Genomic DNA, 19,265 nt, shown 5'->3' on the forward strand with positions numbered 1-19,265 from the left:
CAGAGGATCCTGGCATCCCTCAAGACTGCGGGAAGAGGAAGTTGAAAAGGGAATCCTTTGCTCTAGCTTGGAACTCCAAGAAGCAAGAGAAAACATCCTGGCTCAAGTTTCCTTTTCTCAAGGATCTTGTCCTGGAATTCAAACAGCACCTCAGCCTTAGGACCAGCCCCAACTGCACGGAGCACAATGGAGGTAGTGTTTAAGACGTTCTCCGTGCAGGGGGAAAAAAAAGAAGATTCATGAGGAAAATGCTGGAAAGAAGTGGGCAGCTTCAAAATACAAAAAGTCTGACAAAGTAAGAGGCACGGATTCTGGGCACAGTCTTGCCACCTTCCTGCAAGGCATCCTGCCCAGCCTGGGTTCTTCTTTCACTCCGTCTGCCTTGTGGGCTCTCTCTGTCCAAATGGCACAGATGTCTAAATAGACTATTTATTTTGATAAGGCCTCAGAGTGGGGCTTTGAGTCGTATGTGGAAGAGGAATTCAGATTGACTAGCTGAATTGGGTATTTGCCGAAATTCCCCTCCACACGGGGCTATAGTAGGCACGACTCAGTCACATACTTCTTTGGTCAGATGGATGTCAGGTTTAAGAGGATTCTATCTAAGAGAAAAATGGAAAACAACCGCTCATTTAGGCAATGAGTTGTTTATGATTGCCCTCTGGTCCATGCTGCCTACATGATGTCTTCCTTTGCCATGGGCAATTGGATCCTGCATCTGCCTCACACTTCAACCTTTGCATACTTCCTTCCAAGTCCTTCGGATCATGAGTCACCACTTGTTTCGTGTTTACTGTCCTTGTCTGCTCAACCATCCAGTGTCAAGCATGGTACCTCCCTAGCTAGATGAGTCTCTCTGTAGCAGAGGCACCGGGCCTTAGTCATATCTGACCCTTCCCCAAACTGGTTCTTGGGCCAGCCCAGTACCAGCTTATTGGGCTTAGTGGACATATCCTACCACACATTTATTGATTCAACGAAGTTTTACTGAATGCCTGCCCTGTTGCCAGACCCAGGTATGTGCCTAGAATACATCTCTGTCAATGCAAACACCCTTCTTCTGTGGAGCTTAATTCAAAACAAATAGTAAACTATGCAGTAGCTTAGAAGGGGCTGCTGAATGTGATGGAGCATAGCAAGCCTGGAGAGGGAGCAGGCAGGGCTGGGTAGGAGGGCCTCACCAAAAATGTAGAGTTTGAGTGATGATTTGAACTGTCCAATAAGATTAAAATGGAGCTCTTGTGAGCTCTTCACAATTCCCCTCTGAAAAGTACTTGGATTGTCCTATCCTGATAGTGACGTCTTTCGGGACAACCAGTTCCATTTTGTTAGCTCACATTTGGTGGGAGTGGGTTGATGTTGGAGGATAGTGACATTTAAAAGCGCTACAACATCTCCTTGACTGTTTGCTGATTTCTGTTTAGTCACAGTCGGGCTGATTTTCCCATCCGTGACTTAAGACGACTATTCTAATGAAGAAACATCAAATACCAACAGTTTCTGAGACTGGCCCTTTGACAGAGAGCTAAAAAGCTAAAGTGGGTTCCACGGAAGGACACGTCTTTGGAGTCATCACAGGAGAAGTGGACAGGTGAGGTCAAACTAAAGGAGTCTACACTGTTTAGATCCGGTTGGCAGGTAAGCGGGTAACGGAATCTTATAGACAGTATCCGAGAACAATGGCCCTGGTTTTCGTACCAGAATCCATTCCCACTCCATCACAGAGTGGATGGCAGGCTCTGTGTCAGCCTTCAAGGGATCCCAGACATGATCTAAACCAGACATGCAAATGAGCACGAGACTCAAGGTTCAAAGCTGGAAGACAGCATCTGCGGCCACGTAAGAATTTTATTAGAAATTGTAACTATGACTCAGACTATCAAAACCGACTTTCTTTAACCTGATCGTAGGCTATGGTGCAGTATGGGTGAGTAACTGTGCAAACCAAAGCTCTCAGGCTCAAAGATTTTTCAAAGTTATATCCTGAGCAGCTCTTATCTCTTTGGAATAACTGAATCTTACCAAGTACCGGACTGTTTCGGGTTGTCATTTAAAGCTCTAAAGATATTTGGGGGAAACAATCTCATTGTTTCCAAACAGTAAAGCCATTCATTGCCAAGGAAAGGATTCAGGATCTCCGTCATTCCAACTCTGCCTCCTGCTTCCCAACTCATTAGTTACGTGCTGTGTGAACCTTGGTGAGCGACTTCCCCTCTCTGATCTCCATTTAGGTAAAGGGGAACAATTGACTATTTGTAAATTTCAGACTGTGTAAGAGCAAACAGTATATTTAATCCTCACAAGGGTCTTTGGAGAATAGATAAGATCTTGTATGTACAAACATTTCACACACTCCGAAGTCTCCTACAGAATTGTACTTAATCTTTTCCAGTCAGGATTGAAGTGTGCATGTGTGTGTGTGTGTGTGTGTGTGTGTGTGCGTGTGTGTGTGTGTGTGTGTGTGTTTGTGCACTCATCTTGGTATGTACATGTGGAATCCAGAGGTGGGATCTCAGTATCTTCCTCCTATTGCTCTCTACATTATTATTAGTATTCACGGAACCTGAAACCCACTGTTTTGGCCAGCGACTGGCTAGCCACCGAGCCCCTAGGTTCAAGCTGTCTCTATTCCCAGGCTGGAATTATGCCCAGTTCTCTAAATTCGTTACTGTATGGGTACTTCAGACCTGAATTGAACCTCACCTTTGTGCAGCATTTTTATCCAATGAGCTGTTTCCTAAAATTCCTCTTTTCCAGGTTTTATTCATAAGAGATAAGAAACTAATTTTTTTCTTGTGCTAACTAAGCTAATTTCTTCTGGATCTTTCTTCAGTGGAGCAAGGCGGAGTAAATATTTAACTCCATATTTCCCCCCCCAGGGAATCCATCAACTGTCAAGGTTATTTACTGAAAATCTTCAGGGTGGGAGAAAAGGATACTGGACAAAACTCACAATTAAAGATGACAAGGTAATCTGCAATTAGGTCCAGAAATAGCTCCTGGGTGCAGGGCTTAGGGAAGAGACAGTTTGTAGGGGTGAGGTAAACACATGCTGAGCAGGTATGATTGATTTGGGATTTGACATATAAGTAATTATCCTACGTAATGTTATTATTCTCTCCTTGGCTTCTGCCTGACATGAATTCCGACTGTACCAAAAAGACAGAAGAAACTTCTCAGCCTTCACTTGCAAGACCTGCTGATTCCTGAAAGAGGGGAGAGCCCTCATACCCCTATTCCAACCTCAGATTTTTGTTCCTTAAAAAAAGAAACTTCTCTTCCATGAGGATCCTTTGGGAGAAATGAGTTCTTTGTGACCTTAAATAGAGGCTTCTCCAGAGAGAGGAGGTTGTTGTATCTATAAAAGATTTACATATTAAAATAATTAATGGTGCTGCTTACTGCACATCCTTTTAACTAGAAGATGCATTTCTGCCAAGTTCTCCAAGAAAAGTTTCTATGTCTGTGTTTCTATTTGCTTCCTCTTCAAATAGAGCTTCCATGTGTTTCTATCTCTCTCCTTCAAATAGAGAAAAAGACAGATCTATACCTTTCTTTATGAGGATGATAGGTTGGTAGGTAGATAGGTACATAGACAGACGGACAGACAGACAGACAGATAGACAGATATTAGATAGATAAAAGCTCAGGGGAAAATAAGCTTTTTCATAAGCATAGCCTTTCCTTTGCATGGGAGGGTAAATGGTTTCAGAGCCTCTATCATGCACCATGACCCACAATGCTCAAATTCTAATGGTGCAGTGCTAAATAGAAATCATGCTCCTCCTCCCAAAAAGAACCAGGCATTGCTGGATCACTTACGCTGTGTCACACCTTGCTTCCATGCATACATACTGCTGTGTTAAGTAAGGCGCACTAACTCATTGCACTGCTGGAGGAGCATCTAAGATCACTTGAAATACCTAATAAAATGTAAATGGTTGCTATCCTGTGTTATTTAGAAAATGACAGGGAGTTCACTTGTCCAATAGGATACACTTTTCTCCATCAATGGTTGGTTGAAAATGCTGATGTGGAAGCCCTAGATGGGAAAGGCCAGTTACTGCCCTGAAAGAAAAAAAAAAAACCTCCTGTCCAGAGTATCTAAATCAGTACTTTGGGCAAAACACATGTCTCTGGACTACTCTGTGTTGAGGTAGCCACCAGTGGGAATCAACAGCACTTGTAGACAACCCCCTTTTTTGTCTCGTTAACTTGAAACCCATCTCCTTCAAGCAGCCAACAGGACCACTTTCAGTTTCCGTCACAAATCAGAGTACACAGCGAGGGCGTTTAAGGACCAAGGTGAATCTCATTCTGAGTTTTAGCTTCATTGTGTGAAGCGAGACAAATCTGTAAGGCAAAGAGCAGCTTGGTGGAGGTGGCAGGACTGATATAGGAGCAGCAAGGCTAGAGATGAATAAGGAAGGCCAAGCCTACTTAGCAAGCGTGAATTGCCACCAAGAAATTTGTGATATGGTCAGAGCTTCAGCCACAGAACACCACAGTCAGGGGCCCCTGCCTACTGGTGTGGAAGGAGTAGGAGGAAGATGAGTCAGGTCGGGAAGCTCCCCAGGATGTCGTTACCCACAAGTACACAGCCTTGTACCTTTGGCCCTCTACCTTCACATGCTTTCAGGAATCCTGTTCCTTTATGAAAATGCACCAGGGCACATGCCTTCTCCATTAGCATCATTGGCATCGCAGGACACATACATGGGTACCTACTGCTGCCTTCATTTCTCCTGGAAGCCTCGAAGAACAGCAGCTCTGATATGCATAAAAGCAAAGACAGGCACAGGAAAGCATGTCCATCTAAATGAGAACCTCCGAGTACCCAGGAATGGTCTGAGGGGAGTGGTGTCTCCTGGCCCAGAGACCTGAGGCAAGCTCTGTGGTGACAGAAAGGATGCTGGTGTAAACCAAGAAGCTAAGGTTGTCATTAAGTGTGGGAACAAAGTGTGGGCTCTTAAGGTGAAGGTGGACCCATACTGTAGAAGCAATGGAAGCTGTCAATTCTAAGGACCCGCCAGTCAGTGCTCCAAACCGGGCAAACTCCTTTATGGAGGGAGCTTAGGTGAGGTAGCATCCTGGAAGGCCATGTTGATGCTCATCTCATCATGACAACCTGATTTCTCACACCGGTGTCGGACTCTCTCTCTTGTTTTTCAGATTAAGTTGATTGCAAAACTTGGTAATGGTTTTCCTCAGTATAATATGTCTTTTACTGAAGCCCATTGTTTTTCATTTCTCTTGAGTGTTCAATTAAGCTCCAAAGGCATGTATCATTGTGTAAACTATAAACAATATCTACAGAAAAATTGGTGAAACAAACTAATATGCCTCTGGAAATACAGGTAAAATTGAGAATTTTTGGACCATTATAGGAATCAATGCAGTTATGTTTTTTTTAACAATTAGACAACACCAGCTTCCTGAAAGAAATGGGTCTTTTGGCATGCTGTGGTGGTTAATAATGCCACTTGACAAGATGATGGAGACAAACTTCTGGCCATGCCGGTGAAGAACTACCTTGATTAGGGTACTTGAGATGGAAGTGGGCAGCACCATTCCCTAGGCTTGGATCCTGTACTGGATTAAAAAGAGAAAGCCAGTGGAACAGAGCAGCCACTATTCTCTGTTTCCTAACTGGGGATGCAACATGACCAATTGCCTTAAACTCCTACCTCCAGGACTTCCTACCATAAGGAATCTTAAAATGTGAGCTTAGAGAAAAATCTTTCTTCCCCATGTTGCTTTTGTCAAGGCATTTTTTCCCCCTCAGCATCAGTAGTAATTAAGACATAGTTGGACAGAAATACAAAAGGAGATTTCAGAGTCTGTCTTCTACACTGGCTGGGAAGAAGACTGTGAGAACAGATTCTGCCCTGCTTCAAACCAGTGTGGTGATTTGGGCTTCTCATTATACAATGGGAATAACAATAGTACTAAACTAATAAGGTTTTGTGGCACAGAAAAATTCTTGCATGTCTAGGTATTTAATAAATATGTTATACAGGAAAAAAGATAGAAACAGGAAAGTTGAAATGAAGAAGAAGAAGAAGAGGAAGAGGAAGAGGAGGAAGAAGAAGAAGGAAGAGGAGGAGGGAGAGGAGGAGGGAGAGGAGGAGGGAGAGGAGGAGGGAGAGGAGGAGGAAGAGGAGGAGGGAGAGGAGGAAGGAAAGGAGGAGGAAGAGGAGGAGGAAGAGGAGGAGGGAGAGGAGGAGGGAGAGGAGGAGGAAGAGGAGGAGGGAGAGGAGGAGGAAGAGGAGGAGGGAGAGGAGGAGGGAGAGGAGGAGGAAGAGGAGGAGGGAGAGGAGGAGGAAGAGGAGGAGGGAGAGGAGGAGGAAGAGGAGGAGGGAGAGGAGGAGGAAGAGGAGGAGGGAGAGGAGGAGGAAGAGGAGGAGGGAGAGGAGGAGAACAACAACAACAACAACAACAACAACAACAACAGCAACAACCACCTTTTTTCCCCCTGGAAGATCGCTTTTTCCTGGTTCCCCTCTGCATGGCCACAGACTGAGAGGCCATGGTTGAAGGGGAGTTTGGTTGATAAAATAGCATGTAGCACTTGGGCCAAAAGGATAGAAGACTACCAGTCCCTAGGCATAGACATCTACACGTCGAGACATCTTTCTTTGTTATTTTGGGATGAGACCCTTTATAGCTTCAGGGTGGATCACATCCAGTGGAACTGAGGGTGAAAGGAGAGGAGATGAGAGCGTATACCCTGCAAATCCCACCAGAGGAAAAAGTCAGTTTCCCACTAGAAATGTCTTGGAGGGCTGGCTTACAATGACCTTTGGGGAGCGGGTTAAGGGCTACTTTTCATCTGCCCGTCCAACGGTTTCTATCTCCAGTGTGCTTTAGTCATTTGAGAGAGAAAAATGTCCTCTGGAATCTGATCAATACTAAACGATACTAAATTGGAGAAACAGTGGGTACAAATAAACCACCACGTAAAAGGGGCAGAGGGGACTAGAACCAGGTGAAGCCATGGGACAGAGATCTCTGAAGGGGTGGTGGGTCCCTGGGTATGGGCAAGGTAAGTATGGGGAGGCAGTCCAAACCTTGACAAACTACATAGAGTTCCATTCAGACGGAGAGCAGACCCAAGTGAGCAAATGTGTCCTAGTGGCAGAGCCGTGACAGCTCTGCCATGCACAGTTGTCCAGAAGATGCTGGGATAGAAACCTACATGGACTCTACACGTTGCATCAGATTTCAAGTATGAACACACAGGAAGAGGGGGTGGTTGCTGCATAGTCCCTCACAAGGCAATGTCAAACATCCACAGGACCCAGCATGGTCTTTTTTCCAGGGGCCTGCAAAGTTCCTTTGAACCCTGAGGAGTCACCTCTCACAATGCCACTCTGTTCCTTGCAACCTACAGCTCAAGGTTGATGTGAGTCTGGATTCGAGAGGGATAGTGAGCTCGTGCTTATGCTGAGGACAGTGGTCAATGAAGCAAGTGTGTGTGCGTGTGTGCGTGTGTGTGTGTGTGTATGTGTGTGTGTGTGAGTGAGTGTGTGTGAGTATGCATGAGTGTGTGTATGTGTGTAAGTGTGTGTGTGTGTGGGTATGTATGTGTGAGCGAGTGTGTGTATGTATGAGTGTGTGTATGTGTGAGTGTGTGTATGTATGTGAGTGTGTGTATGTATATGTATGTGAGTGTGTGTATGAGTGTGTGCATGTGTGTGCGTGTGTGTATGTATGTGAGTGTGTGTATGTATATGTATGTGAGTGTGTGTATGAGTGTGTGCATGTGTGTGTGTTTTCAAAGAAATTCTAATAAGAATAGTGTGTACATACAGAACTCAGGACAAAAGACCTCCTCCCCGTCTCCTCTCCCCCAATCCCCCAGAATGCACCTACTTCTCACCAGGTCGGGGAATAAGACTTCAAATCTTTTGCTCATTAGCCTGGAACAAATTTACACTTGTCTTAGTGAACATGCAAACTGTTTCCAGTAATTTTGAGAGACTGTGTGCTCGCTTGTCATTGTATGGCCACACGTGTGCAATAACAGAGCATGTAGCACACCCGTGGCAGGGAATAACAGTTCTTTTACTTAGAGAAAGGAAGGATAATGGTTACTTAGAAAGTGTCCCAGACAAGCTGTCAAATTGAATTCAGAAAGTTGGAGTCTGACTCCAGGGCCGGGCTGGCTGGCTGAACTCCCCTGAGATTGGGGTTTCCTGCCTGCCAGGGCTTAGAGACAACGATTCTTTGTTTCTAGTCTCTCAATCTCTCTCTCTCTCTCTCTCTCTCTCTCTCTCTCTCTCTCTCTCTCTCTCTCTCTCTCTTCCCCCTGTCTCTTTTCCAAATATAAGTACATAAAAACAAAAATTTTAAAAATCTAACACATCCTTGAAAGAGGGTCAGATAGGAAATAGATAACACATTAACTCTGGAATTAAAAACAAAAACTTTAGAAACAAAAACAAACTGGAGAGAGAGAAAGCCACTGCTTAATCCATAATCACAAATCTTGCCTCTGGGCCACAGAAATTGCTGAGAAACACACAACTGCACACTCTCATCCACACAACAGCACACACACAGAAGGAAACAAACAGACACATAGGCAGACATACACAGAAAGACAGACAGACGCAGTCAGACAGACACACACAGAGCTCATTTCTATTCTGGTTTCTATACTCACCTAACCTTCCCCCCACCATAAACTCACAATGTGAATGTTGGGCCTCCCAAAAGCACATCACACTCAGGCGCTCTACATGGATGAGGAGCGAAGACTTTCTACTCCATAAGCTGCTCTCCCGTTCATATAAAATGTATCCATGTCTTTACTGTGACAGAAAAATTCCAAGCTATGTAAAAGAGCAAAGGCCGATGAAGCCCTCCCCGGGGCTCATTTCTCTGCCGAACAATTAAAAGCCACGGCCAATCTCATTTTGACTCCACCCCAGTACCCTCAGCCTTAGTGTTCTGAGGCAGACTCCTGGCTCCTGCTTCTGGCACCGTATCTGAGCTTCTGATCTCACCATGAAGCGCCTAAGCACATTGTCTCCATGGCTGAAGGCCTATGGGTAGGCTCCCTCCCTCACATGTCACCCATTGTAACTGTGCTCACTTGTACATGGATTTATGTTTTTCGAAATACAACCCAGAACACGCATGGCCCCGTGTGATGGTGCCTATACACACCCCAGACACAGAGTTGCCCCCCCTCATTTCTACCCCACATCTAGCTTGTCCGGAGGACTCTCCCCATTTCACCATAACCTCTCAGATGGTATCATTCAGAACGCCGATGGAGAGGGTGTGTGCAGGGGGCTGCAGGAAGGCTTTCTGAGACGATGCTGTTCATCTGTGGGTGTGATTGGCACGCATTGGCTATCCCACTTTCAGGACTCACTTCTTTGGCTGGGCCCACACATTTTATGGCCTCTGAAATTTGTTTTTTTTTTTTTTTGTATAAAAGGTATCCAGTAGATATTTCCAGCCTTTGCTCTTCTTAACTTTCAGTCCCTTCCTTCCCCTTGAAATCATGACTAATGACTTTGCATTTATGAATGTGATTTTATGGCATTTCTTGACATTTCCCTACACGGGTCTCTCCCTAGGAAGTCTGGCTTCTCAGCGATAGTGGAGCATCCTGCACAGGGCTGCACCATCCGTTAAAGCACAACATCTTCACATTCTTAGCCTCTGGCAACCCTCAAACCTATTGGAATATTTCCCCAACAATAATGTTAATTACTATTATAATTTTGGTCATAAATCATAATAATGTACTCTTGTGAATATAATTTATCAAGCATTTTTGGCGGGTCAGACATCGTGCTGATTTACTAGGGCACAGCGATTATCCTCATTTTATACATGACGAAATGGAGTTCTGTGGCTTAATTGGAAATGTCTCCCACAGGCTTGAGTTTTGGATGCTCACTGCCCAGTGGGTGGTACAATTTCATGGGACCTTCAGGAGACAGAGACGGCTCGGAGGAGGTGGATCACTAGGGTAGGCTCGTGACGAAGGCTATAGCTTAACCCTTGAATCTTGGTTCACCGCCATGGGCTTGCCCACTACCAAATGTTCTCATCTCTGTCACTTCCTCCCTCTAGCACGCTTTCTCTACCACGATGCACCGAAGTCTCTCTGAAACCGCAGAGTTTCTATCTTTCCCTGTCGACTTGTTTCTGTCAGGTATTGTGATAGCCACACAAATAATATACCGAGGTAGGAAAAGCAAACCCTTGTCCCAAATCACACTGTCTCTTATAGGATGGAAGTTGAAAACATTTATTAGTGAATTTTTAATATATCGAGATTAAAATGTGGGAAGCACCCCGGCTTCCCCAAGGGGAGCAAAGCAAACCTATGCTGGGTAGAGTCGTACTCTGCCCCCAAATACAGGTAGCATCTAAGGAACACTGGGAGCTCCTGGCCTCATTTTCCTTCGCTGAAGAATGGGGACAAGAAGGTAGCAGACCTGTGATCTCATAGCGATGGCGGGCGGATAATGGATAATGGATGTAAAAATGTTTGGTCAGTAATAGATGCTACAAAAGAAGGGTTGCTATTCATGCTTGGCCCCTGTCCTTGGAATCCTTCAGAGGAGAGGCTCTCTTGAGCGCCATCCATAAATGCCAGTTGGGCACTCAGCAGATGTGACACTGTGGTGATTTAGTCCCTCTCTTTTCAATCCTTGGCGAGTAAGGAGACAGACTTTTTATCCATCAGTCAAGGTAACTGCCAGTGATGGATGGAGCTTCTGCAGGCCATCCACCCTTGGCAGCTGGGGCAGTGGTTTTCAGTTTTCACATTTGGCCTCAAGTCTCAAAGGCTCTATAGGTGAGGGCTAGAAGCTCAGAGCTCCACCAGGCCTTGGCAGCTATGAGGGCCAGAAGTTAGCAAACAAGGCGCTCAATATCCTCTGCCTTTTGGAGAGCTAGAGGTATTTAGACAGATGCAGGATGAGGGCTAAGGGAGCGAGGCCCCAGGCATGTGAGGTGCTCTGAAGATAGCTGTTTACTGTTGCCTGTTATGGGGCCAATGGGCACATTGCAGAGGGCCCTGTGGTAGGAGCTGACCAGAAAACCGAACAGAAGCTGGGACCTTGGATCCACAACCCAGGATCTGCAGTTGCACTCTGGATTGCAGGGTGTAAGGCAGGGTAGAAGAGAGTAGGGTTAACCTGGGATCTAGAATGCTAGAGTGGAAAAGCCACTTAGCCTCTCGGGCTGGGCTTCAGGGCTCTCCCATAAACAGGAGTTAGCCACAGCTGACCTTTGCTTAGAGAGCCAAATGAAGGCATGAAAGCAGGCATTTCTAAAATGTGAGATGCTAAACTCATACCTAGTTGTTAGTAATAGTAATAATGACATCATCAACAATGAGAGTCCTTCCACCCACCGATGCTTACAATCAATATATCCACAGGCCTTTGTCTGGATGACCTAGGAGCAGGCAAGATCAGAAGAGGCCAGAAAGATCTGGAGCGGCCCTGAGATATGTTGGTTACTTTCCTTCAGAAGTATGAAGCAGCTCTTGTCAAAGTAGAACTTAAGAAAAAAAGTTCCTAAGGCCCTGTAGGTACCCAGTAGAGATTTAGAATTAAACCATGCTGTTTTGGGTCTTAACATCAACATTGATTGTTATTTATGCATTTAAAATTCTTTAATAATGTTTACCATTTTAACTATTCTCAAGTGTATAACTTAGTGGCACTCTGCACATTTGAACACAGTGAAATTGGCACCAGCTTCTGTCTTCTGCATTCTCTCTACCTCCCATCAACACAAAGTACTTCTCTCTTCCTGCAGCCTCTGTCAGCCTGCGCCCACTTCTATCCAGTGAGCTCCAGGGCTTCAGGTTGCTCTCTCTCCAGAGAGAGGAGTCATAGAGGACTTGTCCTTGGACATCATTGTTTTACAAAGTGTACAGTTAAGGCCAAGGGCTATGGCCCAGTAGAGGCTGTGTGTGAATTTGTTTCTGGGAAGGGAACAGAGCTATAACTGGAGGCAGTAGTGAAAAACTACAGAGACAGAGAAAAATGTTGCGAAAATTCAAAGTTCTGCACCCAATGACACGTAGGGAAAGATAGCTAGAGGGAAAAGACTGTGTTTTTGAGGAGGAACCTTGGCAGTAAGGGCCATTAAATCATACGTATTTTAAAATATTTCAAATGTAGAGTGCCTGTAAATACTTTGAGAACTCAGAGTGAAGTTACTAAGCACATAGGCAACGTGGAACAACGAAGTCAAAGACACCCGCGTATCCATCACTTCACAAACGTAATAACTGAAGCTGGGGAGATGCTTCAGCTTGGTGTACAAAGCATGAAAATCCAGATTTGGATCCTTGGGAGCCATTAAAAGCCATATGCCGGCTACAGTGTGGTTCTCTAATCCCAAAGCTGAGAAGGTAGAGGTAGGAGGAATTCCGGAGCTCACTGGACAGTCAGCATAGCTGAATGGATGAGTTTTAGGCTCAGGGGAGAGCAACCTAGGGGAACACCTGAAGTCACCATATAGTCTTCACATGCATGTGCACAAATATGTGTGCACATCCACCAGCACACACGCACACACCCTCAAATATGTGCACACATATATCATCATTGTGTTGGTAATATTCAAACTCTTCCCATGAGCTGTATAGAAATATTGAATCAACTGCTGTCAATCACAGTATTCCTACTCTGCCTTAGAAGTTGTTCCAACTGCACCCGGTCCCCGCCAACCCCTCATTCTCAGCAACCTTTCCACTCATACCCTTCCCAGACTCTGGGAATCTCTCTTATGACAGTGGCTGTAGTGAAAGGGGAACTTTCCTTACTATACTCTGAGGGGCTACAAACCATTCAGGGGTCACTTTCATGTTGTCCCACCTCTCTGTACAGAATGGAAAACATAACAGCTGATTCCCATAATGGCTCCAAAGCGAAGTATGTACCCATGTCCGATGCACTCCAAAATCCTATTATTGACAGCTAGGCTACTATGGGAGTGGTTGACAGTAACTGCTGTCTTGGTTAAGTACATTAAATTGGACAACTAAAGGGCTGGAGAGATGGCTCAGTGGTTAAGAGCACTGACTGCTCTTCCCAAGGTCCTGGGTTCTATTCCCAGGAACCACATGGTGGCTCACAACTATCTGTAATGGGGTCTGATGCCCTCTTCTGGTGTGTCTGAAGACAGCTACAGTGTGCTCACATACATTTAAAAAGTTATTTTTTTTAAATTGACAACTAAAGGTAGAAAATATTCAACGGTTCCAACTGGGTTCAGCCAAGACTCGCCACACATTTAAAGATCTGTAGAAATTGAGTTTTGAAATGCCATCTTATGCTCTACATACAAATAACCCTTAGATAGCTTCAGTCAGTTTTCAAGGAGGTAGGCAGGCTACAAAGGACGGTCATGCCATTCTGAACTCAAACAGCACTCTAGTTGATAAGTACCACGAAGATACACATTAGGAGACTTCATCTCCTCAACTTCTTCATTTGCACCTGCCCTTTGCAGAGCAGGGAGCAAAGGCACCGTGGGCACACACCCAGCTCTGATTTGAGTACTGTGTTTGCCTCTTATTCAAACAGAGACATAGTCAAGGTGGCATTGATGTCGTCTATTTCTTTTTCCATTTAATATTAAAAGAAAATAAAGATAGCTATTAGGGAAGAAGAGAGGCAGAGAGGTGGGAAGAGGGTGAAAAGGGGGAGGAGTCTGTTAGCTTTGTGTTGCTAATGTACTTTTATTTTGTGGCAGGCTGGCTCCTTCAGCCAGACTACCTCAAAACAGGGAAGGCAAGGCGGTTGCTTAAGTGGAGAGCTTTACTGGAAACAAAAGATGCACCTGCAAAAAAACCGGCTTAATCGTCTCTAGAGGCCAGGGCCGAGGCTGGGAGATAAATGCTCATCGCCACCTGAATGGGGGCAGCCGGTGCGCGTTTGCCTGGATGCTACAGTCAATTCATTTCAGAAGAGGGTTGCTACCCAGTAGGAGCTGGAGCAGCCTGAATGAGGCGGCAGCGAGACAAATGCACTCTCAACACAAAAGGGCCAGCGGAGGAGGGGCTCAGCCTGGCAGGTAGAGCAGAGGGCCAGGGCTGAGCTGGGCTCCTCAGCTGGAAGGAGTGGGTTAACGACGCATTTCAATGTCTGCAGGCCAGTTTCTCAACCTAAACCAGTATTTAAACCATAGCCCATTAGTTCTGTCTCTCCAGAGTCTCTTCGGTTTATTCGGATGATACCAGCATGCTGTATGCTAAATCCTAATTCAGTAGTTCAAAACTTGCCTTTCCTTCCTGTTCTCCATGTCCATCCTTCCTTCTTTCCTTTCTTTCTCTCCCTTCCTCACCCCTTTCTCCCTCTTTTTGGGGGCTCCTTCATCAGCCGTCTTCTCAGAAGTGGATTGCTTTAACGTCAATACTTGACCCTCCCTGGAAGAACCCTGCACCTGTCATGAGTCTGAGGACAGGGACCGGGACCTGGAAAAGCCAGGTGGCTGGACCTCAGTGCATTCATCATGAAAATATTCTCTGCTACAGACACGCCTAACACGATGGGACGGGAGATCATCAGACTGTAGAATGAGGATGCAGAGCTTCAATTCTCACACACACACAAAGTCATGCATCTGATTTGGGGAGATCAGGGGCCAAAGCAAGACTAGGTTGGGTGATTGTGTGTATGTATATGTATATGTGTGTATGCAAATGTGTGTATGTGTATGTGTGCGTGTGTATATGAGTGTGTGTATGTGTGTATTTGTGTGTGTATGTGTGTGCTTGTGTGTGCATGTATGTATGTGTATGTGTTTGCGTATGTATGTGTGTATGTATGTGTGTGTGTGAGTGTATGTGTGTATATGTGAGTGTGCGTATGTGAGTGTGTCTATGTGTGTATCCGTGTGTATATGTATGTGCTTGTATGTGTATGTGTGTATGTATGTGTATATGTGTGAGTGTGTATGTGCGTGTGTGCGTGTGTGCATGTGTGTGTATATTTGTGTGTGCTTGTGTGTGTATGTATGTGTATGTGAGTGTGTGTATGTTGAATGTATGTGTGTATGTGTGTGTATGTGTGTATGTGTGTATGTATATGTGTGTGTATGTGAGTGTGTGTGTATGTGAGTGTGTCTATGTGTGTATTTGTATGTATATGTGTGTGCTTGTGTGTGTATGTATGTGTGTGCATGTATGAGTGTGTATGTGAGTGTGTATGTGTGAGTGTGTATGTGAGTGTATATGTGTATGTATGTGTGTATATGTGAGTGTGTATATGAGTGTGTGTTTGTGTGTGTGTTTGCATATGTATCTGTGTGTGTATGTATGTGTGTGTGTATATGAGTGTGTGTTTGTGTGTGTGTTTGCATATGTATCTGTGTGTATGTATGTGTGTGTATATGAGTGTGTATTTGTGTGTATGTGTGTGTTTGCATATGTACCTGTGTGTTTACGTGTGTATGTATGTATGTGTGTATATGTGTGCGTGTTTGCATATGTACATGTGTGTTTACGTGTGTATGTATGTATGTGTGTGTGTATGTGTGTATATGCGAGTGTTGTGTGTGTGTGCTGTTGGATCACACCCAGGGCCTTATACATACTGAGCAAGCACTCCACCAGCAAGCTTGAGCTTTAGCCCCTGCCAATGAAGATGCTGAGAAGTGTTGCTGCGGTGCTCACTAAAACCATTTTTTGAGACAATTTTCTTTCTTGCTGATCAAAACCAAATGATTTCAAATGAATTGTTTGACTAAACCAACCCAAACTAACCAGGCCAACCTATTCTAGACCAAATCCTCAGACCACCACTTTAAACATGAATTGACAATGCTAATTTTGTAAGAAGACAATCCCCCAAACAAAACTTTATGAGGTAGACACACATTCTGTTATCTTCACCAGGAGAGCCCCCAAGTGTCAGCTTGGAAAGTTAGTCGATTCATTGCCCTCTAAGGGCAGTCCCCTTTCTTTGGGTGGGGGTGACTTTAATTTATATCCTTGTGATGTTTTTATGAGATGTTTCAAAGCCTCTCTTGTAGTTTTGAGACTAGTGGCAGAGAAAAGAAAAACATGTTTTTAGAAAAAAAAAGTTTTCATCTTGGGTGCTAGAAAAATAGTTTCCTCAGTAAGGAATTGGTGTGCACACATGGCACCTCCCGCCTGCCTGAGGTGTGTGGACCTGTGAAAGTGGAGGAAACCTGGGCACATGAGGGGACAGACTCACCTTCCTTGACATTCAGTCGTGAGGACTGGTCTGTGTGGGAGGGTGTATTATAGGCCAGCAGTGAACCTGAAATGAGAGTAAAAACATAGAAACATCATGCTTCTTCCGTCTAGATCTAGAATGTTCTCCAAAGGCCTGTGAGTTAAGTCCAGGATTCCCAGTACGTTAGAGTTAAGAAGTAGGGGGAACTTTAGAAATGGGGCCAGAGCAGGAGGCTGCTGATCCTAGAGTGGGCCATGGCTTGTGAGAAGTTTTGATGGAAATGTCTCAGTATCAGGCTCCAGAGAAGCTACTTGGAATGGACGACTGTTTTTCTGTTGGGATCGCATGTAAAACACATGTTCCTTTCTTTCCCCAAACTAGATCTGTCCTTTTGTTTAGAGGGATCCCGAGAGTTTGTTTTGTAAATTGGAGGCATTTTTAGGATTCTTCTCATGATTCTCCTGGGGACATTTTTAAAAGCCTTCAAAACTAGGGTTGGGATCTGCTCTTACAAAGGACCATGAGCCTAACACATGTGTCTGAGGCTACGAAGCCTTTCTAAGCACAACTCTTCTCCCTGGGGCCTGTGGCCAAGGGAACTGACTGAAGGCCAGGCTGGGAATGGCTTGTCAGTCGTGCCTTTGTGTAGCCTCCAGTCAAGGAGGGGCTGGGAAGTAAAGTGGTGCCCCTCTTAGTAACGGACGCTTTGGTTGAGCATCCAGAGAAAACATGGGTCTTAGCAGGGCAGTCAAAGACACCTCCTGGGACATAAGACTTTTGGCTTAGGTACCTATCTTTTCTAGCTCCCAGTAGTTCCTAGATGAAAACCAGGAGGTGATGGGTACCATTTAGGGACTGCTATATGCCAAAGTGCAGAGTACGTAGATTACATTGTCTAAGGGACACAGCCACCCAAATGCAACACGACAAATTCACTTTATTCTAAGCTATCAGACTTCAAAGTAACAAGTTCATTTGGGTATAGCTCCTGTGGTTACATGTACCTCCTCTACACTGGGCCAAAAGTAACCTCTATAGAATGTGGCTTCAATAAAACCAAGCTCGGACGGTGCGCTGCACAGACCTTGGCTTGTTTGAAATGTTCAGCAGAGGTTAGCACTTATCATGACTGCTTTCAGTTACACAGAATGGAAACCCTTTACACAGAGCTTGCGGGCACTGGCCTTGCTGGCTTGGAATTTCAGCTAGGAACGGGTCCTGCTGCAATGAGAAATAATCCTCCGTGACTGGACAGAGCCTCAGAAATGGAATCAAACGTTCCAAGAGAATACCCCAAACCTCTCAGGGGTAAGAGCAAGAATGTCTGTGCCTCAGTCCCAGGCATTTTCTCCCTCGGGCAGAACCTTGCTGCTAGAGCAAATAAAGAAAAATAATGGTCTCCAAGCAGCAAACCACTCCAGCCATTAATACAAAGTTAGACAGAGACGGAGCTCAGATAAACCACATTTATTAAATTTCCCCCCATGGTCAGAGTTCCTCTTTGGGCACATGTGAAGCCACAGGAAACTCCCAGAATGCCAAGAGAAAGGGTCGCTTGACCTCCCCAAAGCCTGCATGAAATACATATTTCATGGTAACCTAGGGGAGAGATTTTTGCCCCAAGACTGTCTTAGTTCAAGTTTCACAGGGGAGGGGCAACCTACATGGGCGTGGGGCTTGTTTCTCCCCAGAGGGACAAGTTTTCTTTTCAGTGCTTTTTATTTTACCAGGTCCTCAGGCTACTGAGGGTGCTCCTTGTGTAGTTTTTTTTTTTTTTTTTAAACTTAAGCTAACTTGTCCTGTTATAAGGAAGTCCTTCCTGGAGTCTGATCTCCCCCTGGAGGGTTTGAGTTTCTTCTTCATGTTCTGAGGATCTGACCTAAGCAGTTCTATTGCTGCTGAGTCCTGAGGAGTTTCCTGACAGCGAGAGCCATAATTAGTGGCTAGATAAGGCAGCACTCTTGAACCATATTTGTGCTTATACACCACACACACACACACACACACACACACACACACACACACTACTATGTGTACTCCTATACACACAGGAGTAGGTGTCCTTGCTCAGGACCTGTCTGCCTGTTTTTGTTTTTGTTTTTGTTTTTGTTTTTTGTTTTTGTTTTTTTGGTACAGAGTCTCTCTCTGGGACCTGAGTCAGCTGATTGGTGAGACTGGCTGGCCAGCAAACTGCACTTCTGCCATGCTAGGACAACTGAGACAAGTATAAGCTACCACAACTGGATTTTTCACATGGGTTCTGGGGATCAAATTCAGGTCTTCATGCTAGCGAGCTTTCTTGACTAAGCCATCTCCCGATACTCCTAGACACTATCTCTCTTACTTAGTCCTTGGAAGAGCCACCCAAAGCCATGCATATGCTATCCTCTTCCCACAGCTGAGATCAATCGACCTTTAAAGAAGTCAAGGCTTACAATCACACAGCCAGGGGCCAGAACCAAGAGACAAGATCAAACTGACTGACTGCTTTATAAGGCCTGTCCTCAGTTCAGAAGCAGAATCATCCTTTAGGTTAAATCAATACAAGCAAGACGGGTAACAATGTGTGTATGTTTGCCAGCAATCCAGAGACTAAGGCAAGTTCCAACAGCCTGAGATTCATAGCGAGGTTGTCTCAGAAGTTATAAACAAACAAACAAATAGTAAGAGGGTATTAAAGGCAGAAGGGAAGAAGGAAGGAAGAGGGAGGGAGGGAGGGAGGGAGGAAGGAAGGGAGGGAGGGAGGGAGGGGCAGGGAAGGAGGAACAGAAATGGTGGTGGAAGGCAAGGGGAGGTGTCACGGGCACTAGCTGTACATTGTGATTTTTATAACTTTCTGTGTGTTATACCTTCATTTAAAGTGTTGTATACTCAATTTTGAGTGTGTGTGTGACGGGATACATTCGTGTGCACATATATGTGTCTGTTGATTTAAGACACATTTTTGCTCTAAAATGACCTAGCAGTGACCTGGTCTTCCAAGATAAGATCTTGAGGATGAGATTACTTTGTTTTCTCTTTTCTTTTACTCTTTTCTTTCTTTTTTCTCCTTCTTTTCCTCCTCCTCTCCTTTTT

The 19,265-nt window shown here is 45.0% G+C and overlaps 1 protein-coding gene across 7 annotated transcripts in view; it reads right to left on the bottom strand.

Moving 5' to 3' along the window:
- The window catches only part of Fli1 (Fli-1 proto-oncogene, ETS transcription factor), a 118,510-nt gene that overhangs the window by 14,229 nt on the left and 85,016 nt on the right, over positions 1-19,265 (bottom strand). For all 7 annotated transcript variants that reach the window (XM_087561831.1, XM_087561832.1, XM_087561830.1 and 4 more), the window contains 1 exon segment: positions 16,209-16,274. In XM_087561831.1, the coding sequence (XP_087417957.1) occupies positions 16,209-16,274 (66 nt within the window).

Source organism: Rattus norvegicus, chromosome 8 (genome assembly GCF_021556685.1).
Source record: "Rattus norvegicus strain SHRSP/BbbUtx chromosome 8, alternate assembly SHRSP_T2T, whole genome shotgun sequence".
In the NCBI taxonomy this organism is placed as follows: domain Eukaryota; kingdom Metazoa; phylum Chordata; class Mammalia; order Rodentia; family Muridae; genus Rattus; species Rattus norvegicus.